We start from the raw sequence: 6,997 nt of genomic DNA, 5'->3' as shown, positions 1-6,997 counted from the left end.
CTGAGGTGAATCCTTCAATTGACACCCTAACATTGTTGCTACTTTAACAACCCGAGGAAAGACATCATAATTTAAGAACCTACTATATCTCTATATCATCATCTATAGATTGGTCACATCTTCCACAACCTAACATTGCTGTTAGTTTAACATGCTACAATATAGGTATTAGTTTAGTGAATAGGGTATAAATTCTGATTCTTTAATAATGTTTCATGGATTTTGCAGTATTATGAAAATAAAGAGTTTTTGTTAGTAATATCAGATTACATTATGTTTATAAAATTCTTCCTTCTATCAATTGTATAGCATGGTTAGATTTCGAATTATGCGATTATGGGTTACTTACTGAATTCATAACAAGACTTCGTTAGAGACTTTGAATTATTCTTGCAATTGCCATCGTAGACAGTAGCATATTAGGTTATATAATAGTCCCTCCGTTCCTAAAAGATTTTCTGTTTCTCCTTTTCACGTTTACTAGTGCAGGTTTTATATCATTCGCATCTTTAATTACATATTAGGAAAAAAATTATAAAATTCTGATTTAAAAACTTAGAGTTTTCTTATACTTTAACATGCTGCTAAAATGATTTGCCCTGTCCAACACTATCGTTTCCCCTTATTTCCAACAACAACAACAACAACAACAACAACAACAACAAGAATAACAGCAACAACAACAACAATAACAACAACAACAACATAATACCAGAATTAAAGGGACGTATTTAGACCTTCTGATTTGAAAAAAAAATTATTAACTAAATTGAAAAAAAAAAAATTTTTATACCTTCAGAATCATCAACCATCTTCTCCTTCCCCTTATTTCCAGCCGAATTTTTCGGGGATGAAACCCTGGCTTTCTTCCGTTCCTTTTCATTGACCAATTCGCTCCCCTTTGCTGGAAGGGCACACACAATTTGCCTACCTTCTGCAATAGTTCTCATGATCGTGTTGAAGGCTGTTTTGGCATATGGACTCATGAATGGCGTTGTTGCTTTGTTTCCCATCAAAGAAAGAAAGAAATCTAGGAATTTTCTTTCACTGATAAGGTCGAAACAAAGTTTCAGCCATGCCTTTCTTTGTGGATCTTCTTCAATTTTATAAGCTATTTTTAATGGTGTTAGATCTACCATTTTTTGGTGTTTTGGGGTTAGCTCTACCGGAAAAGGGAGGGAGGTAATGAATGCACAAGAGGATGAACGCACAAGAGGGAGGGGAATTATGAACGCAAAAGAGGATGAGAATTAGGGTTTAATGGGAATTTGGGGGTCATATAGTTGGTTTGGCAAAGGGAAGGGAAGAGGTTAGGAGGTTTGTTTCATTAAGGCGGGAATCTATTTCAGAAATAAAAATTTTTCCCTCCTTAAGTTATCTTCATTATATCTTAGATTTTTGGGTTTGAAAAACTCTGAAATTATACCGTAAATAATATCTAAGATTTTAGAGAATTTTCATATTTTCTTCTTTATACAACAGATATTTCGTTTTGGGAAAAAATATTCATTTATTGTTCCGTATGAAATAAAGGGCATGTTCTCTTCGGTATAAAACAGCTGAATTGAACTGAACTGGACTGAATTGAATTGAAATTGAATTAAATTGAATTGAATTAAATTAAATGTAATAAATATATACATGATAAATAATAATAATGAATAATAATAGTATTTTGGATATTTTTAAATGATAGTTATAAATAAATAATATTAATAATCATAAATTAATAATAATAATAATTAATGATAATAATGATAATTGCATCATATATAAACCATTTTGACGCGATTTTATTGGTTTACGAGCTAAAAAACGTGGGTTTATGTGTGCTTTTGACCTAAACCATGTTCATCCTAATAATAATAATAATAGTAATAATAATGAGTAAAGCTACAATAAACAAAATAATATATAGAACTTTTCCTAATCCACTTAGAATTCGGGTTCCTCAAACCCATTTAAATTTCTTTTCCAAATCCAATTAGTATTTAAAACTTTTTCAAAGCATGCCTCAATAAAAATATTTCAACTTCCTTAAATCCTTAAAATAATTTCTTACTACGCACTTTCCTGTCGAGAATCTTGACAGGTCTTTCCTCATATGTGAGGCTACTATCTATCTGCACTCTTTCAGGCTCTAACACATGACGCTCGTCAGGGATATAGCGCTTAAGTTGAGATATATGAAATACATCATGCATCTTTTCAAACTTCATTGGCAATGCCAATCTATAAGCTACTTTCCCAATGCGCTCCAAAATGCCAATCTATAAGATGGGAAGGAAGAGAGAGACAGTGAAGTGGCAACCCCCCAAGATGGATTTTCTGAAATTAAATGTTGATGGAGCTTGGAAAGAGGAGTGGCCAATGGCTGGTATTGGTGGGGTTTTCAGAGACAATAAAGGAAAATGGGAGTTTGGTTTTTCGAATAAGGTGGATGTTGCGTCGCCGAAAGCAACAAAATTATTGGCGATTAGGGAGGGGCTGCATATAGCGTGGGACTGTTCCTATCCTAAGGTGGAAGTTGAATGTGATACTCTGGGGGTGGTCCAATTGCTGGCGAAGCCATTAGAGGCGGAGAATCATCCACTGGGGGTGGTGATCATGGATATTTGTGTGCTGATTGCAAAGGATCGGAAGGTGGAGTTTATTTACTCTAGACGAGAGGCAAACAAGAGTGGTGCATGTTCTCATTCCGGAGCATGTCAAAGAGGTCTACCTGCGAGACCTAGAGTTTATTGCTAGCTCTTCTTAAGGGGTACATTGTGTGTTATTTTGTATTGTTTCCTGGTTTGTAATAAAAAAGATGGGATGGGTTGGTTTGGCAGTGCTTTTGTTTTGGGCTGTATTTTCTTTTGTGATGGCGCCAACTTCATTATAGGTGTTGGTAGTTTATGTTCTGGTAGTATGGTTGACTTTTGTCTTATGTTAAGAATTTTTTCCTTGAATAATGCAAAAGTAGGTTTTAATTTCAGAAATATACCAAAGAAAAATTCCCTGCGTACCGTCCACGTAGGACGGCACGCGAGAATTTTTTTTTCTACTTAAAACTTGGGCAAAATGTTGCAAGCACATATCAAATTAAACTCCGGAGTTGGGATTTCAGTAAACTGCTACTTCAAGTAGCAGTTCATTAATGAAAACCGCTACTCCAAGTAGCGGTTTACTGAATTCCCCATCTCCAGAGTTTGATATGTGCTTGCAACATTTTGCCCAAGTAAACCGCTACTCGGGGTAGCGGTTCATATATATAAACTTCTACTTTAATTTAGATAGCGTTTTATGTGTATAAACCGCTACTTAAAGTAGCGGTTCATTTAAAATAAAGCGCTACTCTGAGTAGCGGTTTACGTGGGCGAAAACAAAAAAAAAAACAGTTTCTCGCGTGCCATCCTACATGGACAGTACGCAGGGAATTTTTTTTTTTTTTTTTTTTTGGAATATTTCTGGAATTAAAACCTACTTTTACATTATTGAAGGAAAAAAATTCCTTATGTTAATATAATCTGAATTTCTCTTGGTTTAAAAAAAAACCAAATTATAACAAAGTGAAAAATTGAGGTATCGCCTAGACCTCACCTAAATACCAATAGTTTTTATATGCACGCGATGCGTGCGAACATACGTACAAAATTATTTTTTTAGGAGATGAAAAAAATTAAATTAATTATTAATTATTTCTAATAAATTAGGAATTTTTGAATTCTTGATGGTTTTCTTTTTGTAATATTTTTTTATTTTTAAAATTAATTAGGTAGTTTTCTTTTTTATTTTTTCATTAAAGGAAGTAGTTATAATAGAGATGTTATGAGGGTAAAATGGGGTTTCTAATATTTTGGTGTCCTACCCCTCTTCCCATATAGAATAGAGACTACCCCTCTTCCCATATAGAATAGAGATGAAACAGTTCGTTATTCTCTAATTATTTTTTTCTTTTTTTCCTTTTTCTATTTTTTGGTGTCCCCCATGTGTTGCCTTATATAATAGAGATTATACTTCTAAAAATGATTAGCAATAAACCTGTAAACCTTCCCCTAGAAAACAAAAAAAAAAAAAAAAAAAAAAACCCAGTAAACGTTGGTGCAACCTGCACACAGGTCTATACTTTACAGCAGAACACCAAAGGAGCCCTCAGAAACCGCAAAAATGGCTCCAAAGAAGAAACAACAGCAGCAGAAGCAGAAGCAGAAGCAGAAGCATCAACAACAAAATAACAAACAAAAGCCTCAATCATCATCTTCATCAGCAGCAGGCCCAAAACTGCAGTTATCCGCGGAAAATGAGCAGAGGTTGCGCCGCTTGTTGCTTAATAATAGTAGCGACGCTGCCATTCTCCGGCCGACGCTCGAAGAATCGCAATCGCACTCAAATTCTCTCTCTAAAGCTCAGAAAGTTAAGAAGCTGAAATCAATTTACGAGAATCTCTCTTGTGAAGGCTTCTCCGATGATCAAATTGAACGAGCTCTCTCCGCTCTTAAGGTAATTTTTCTTATTATATTTAAAATTATAGTTTGAGCAAAATTTGTTATAGCAAATATTTCGATGTTGTTTCTCAATTTTATATACGATTGTTGGAAATGGAGGTAGAATTGCTTGTTTGATGTTTAACCTGATTATGGAGTTTTATCTTTGTTATTACAAGTTCGCTGAATTGTATATTGAATTTTCGATTACAGATGGTATTATAAATGCTCAAGTTATCAATTTTATCTTAACTAAGAGCACCATGATTCATGATCTTAAATAAATCAGAGATCATCCCGCTCTCTTTCTAACTTTCTCTCTCTAAAAGAATAACACCCCCACAATGTTTTCTCACCTATCCTCTTAACCATGAACAACAAAAAAATCATCCCAATTTTCCTCTCTCTCTAATTTTTGGACCCATCCAACTACGTTTCTCTATCTTACTATTTATTTGAAGTATAAAAATGGAAGATATTTCATATAAAAAAAGCAAAATTAGAGAAAATCAGTAAAGAGCTGAAAACAAATTGTCCAAAATATAGCAAAATGGGTCTCCATTTATAGAGCTCGGAAAAACAGAGCCATTGGTATTTTTTTTAATTTTTTTTTCACTTTGTATTTTTCAAAATGAAACCGTTGGGAATTTACAACATTTACTATATTTTAAAACCCAGAAAGTAAACACTTGGCATCATCTTATTTTCATTCATTGTTAAGGGGATTTTTTTAAGATTACATTCTTAATCTTATTTCTTGATCATTGATAAGGGTGCTCTAAGTAGTTATCCAATGGTAATGGATAGTGAAGGAATAATAATTGACTATGCTTTATGTAGGAAAATTTGCGAGAAAGTACCTAATAAAAATAATATGAGGCGTGAAATTACCTTACGACATGTTTGGTTAGTGGTACTAAATTGTGGCAATGGTAATGCTTTTTAGTTTTTAGTGTAAGTTTGTGAAGACATTCCAATGTTAAAATCCATCGTAATGAAACTTGATGTCAAAGCATGTGTTTTCCTTAATAAATTTCCATTACCATCCAATACCACCTTCCCAAGTGGTAATGGATGGTAATGAAATTTTAGGAAGAAAATAGGGGTTTTAGGATAAAGTAGCATTACCAATTTACCATGGATGTTGACAAGGGAATGCCTTCACAAATTTGCACAAGAAACAAAACCATCACCATTACCACCATTTAGTACCGCTAACCAAACATGCCTTATAAGTTTTTTCTCAAGGCAAAAAGGTACCATTGGTCGGATTGTGATGGGTTGACTATACTCTTCGACATTGACTTACACGTCTTGCATGTTATTTTTTACTTTACCCCTTTTTCTTCCTTTTTTCTCTCATTTTCACTAATTGTCCCTCATCAATCAGGAACTTGCTATGATTCGACGATCCACACATATTAATAGCCAAAGACATTTCGAGTTGAGAAATCTATAAGTTCATCTTCCATTTGATTTCAGATGTCTTAAATAATCCAAAAGTGGGCAAGACTCGAATCATGTTCCCACTTCCCAACATTTGGTTGTCCGAATTAAGGTTATTCAAAGAAAGTTTTTTCAAATTAGGAAGATTAACAATACCACTTTCAGGTAATTTATTAGATGGTGGAATTTTTATATCGCATGTCTTTGGGACCTACCATTAACATGAAGTTCAAGGCCTTCCTGCCAGAAAATTGGAGTAGCCCTCTTACAAAAGAAATTCATTTCAGCCTTAGAAAAGTAAAATTCAGTTTGAATGTTTCAAGCAGTTTGGTTACTGATTTAGGGTCTGAATTCAAGAACCTTATGATTGTAGGAAGGGACAGTGAGGAAAGTAATGTCAATGCTGGGATGAGTGTGTTTGTGTGTATGCGAGTGAAAAATTTGATGCAATTGACGGTACTATTAGATTGATTAAGCTTGATGATACTGATTTTCCCTTTTATTATCAAAAAATTGATGCAGAGATTTTAGATGTTGCATAGGTTAACACGAAGAAAAAGGGAGATGAAGACGCGAAGTGAGAGGATGGTGTTTTCAGATGACCAAAGGTTTTAGGGAGATAACTCATCAGTCATATAATTTTTTTTTTCTGTTTTCATCTTTTTAAATTGGAATGCAAGTGAGGAGAAAGATGGTAAGAGGAAGAAGAAAGGGGAACATGGGAGGGAATATGAAAAGAAGGAATTAATGAAGCGACATGCAAAACATGTGCGGAGCTATGCCGGAATTCACAAGTCAATGTTGGATTCCGACAAGTGGTCTCTTTCAACAAAGACAAAAATGATCAAAGGTGGTTTGGGACCTAGTCTTTTATAAGGTTATTTCTCACAAACTAAGCTATTTAGATTGGTGTTTGTTATCCCTGGATACATGTTTGAACTTTTCCCTTTTTTCTTATTTGTCTAAATTGGTTATGAATAAGGTTGCCTACATCTTAATTTTGGAGCTTGGACCCCTATATGGTGGGGTTGATGTTTGATTATATGATTTACCATCATCAGAATGTTAATATGTGCTCGCCTTCT

The 6,997-nt window shown here is 34.0% G+C and overlaps 1 protein-coding gene across 10 annotated transcripts in view; it reads left to right on the top strand.

Moving 5' to 3' along the window:
- Positions 1-4,048: 4,048 nt before the first annotated feature.
- Positions 4,049-6,997, top strand: part of LOC104896899 (DExH-box ATP-dependent RNA helicase DExH7, chloroplastic) — a 62,142-nt gene continuing 59,193 nt past the window's right edge. For 3 of the 10 annotated variants that reach the window (XM_048647258.2, XM_048647259.2, XM_048647257.2), the window contains exon 1: positions 4,052-4,482. In XM_048647258.2, the coding sequence (XP_048503215.1) occupies positions 4,150-4,482 (333 nt within the window). In that variant the 5' untranslated portion in view covers positions 4,052-4,149. Of the gene's footprint in view, positions 4,483-6,434; positions 6,790-6,997 lie in introns of all 10 variants that reach the window. The other 7 variants (XM_057395478.1, XM_057395479.1, XM_057395480.1 and 4 more) reach the window with 7 other exon arrangements.

The sequence above is a fragment of the Beta vulgaris genome, chromosome 6, assembly GCF_026745355.1.
Source record: "Beta vulgaris subsp. vulgaris cultivar EL10 chromosome 6, EL10.2, whole genome shotgun sequence".
In the NCBI taxonomy this organism is placed as follows: domain Eukaryota; kingdom Viridiplantae; phylum Streptophyta; class Magnoliopsida; order Caryophyllales; family Amaranthaceae; genus Beta; species Beta vulgaris.
The sequence above is the reverse complement of the archived record's forward strand: the minus strand, read 5'-3'. Positions and strand labels throughout refer to the sequence as shown.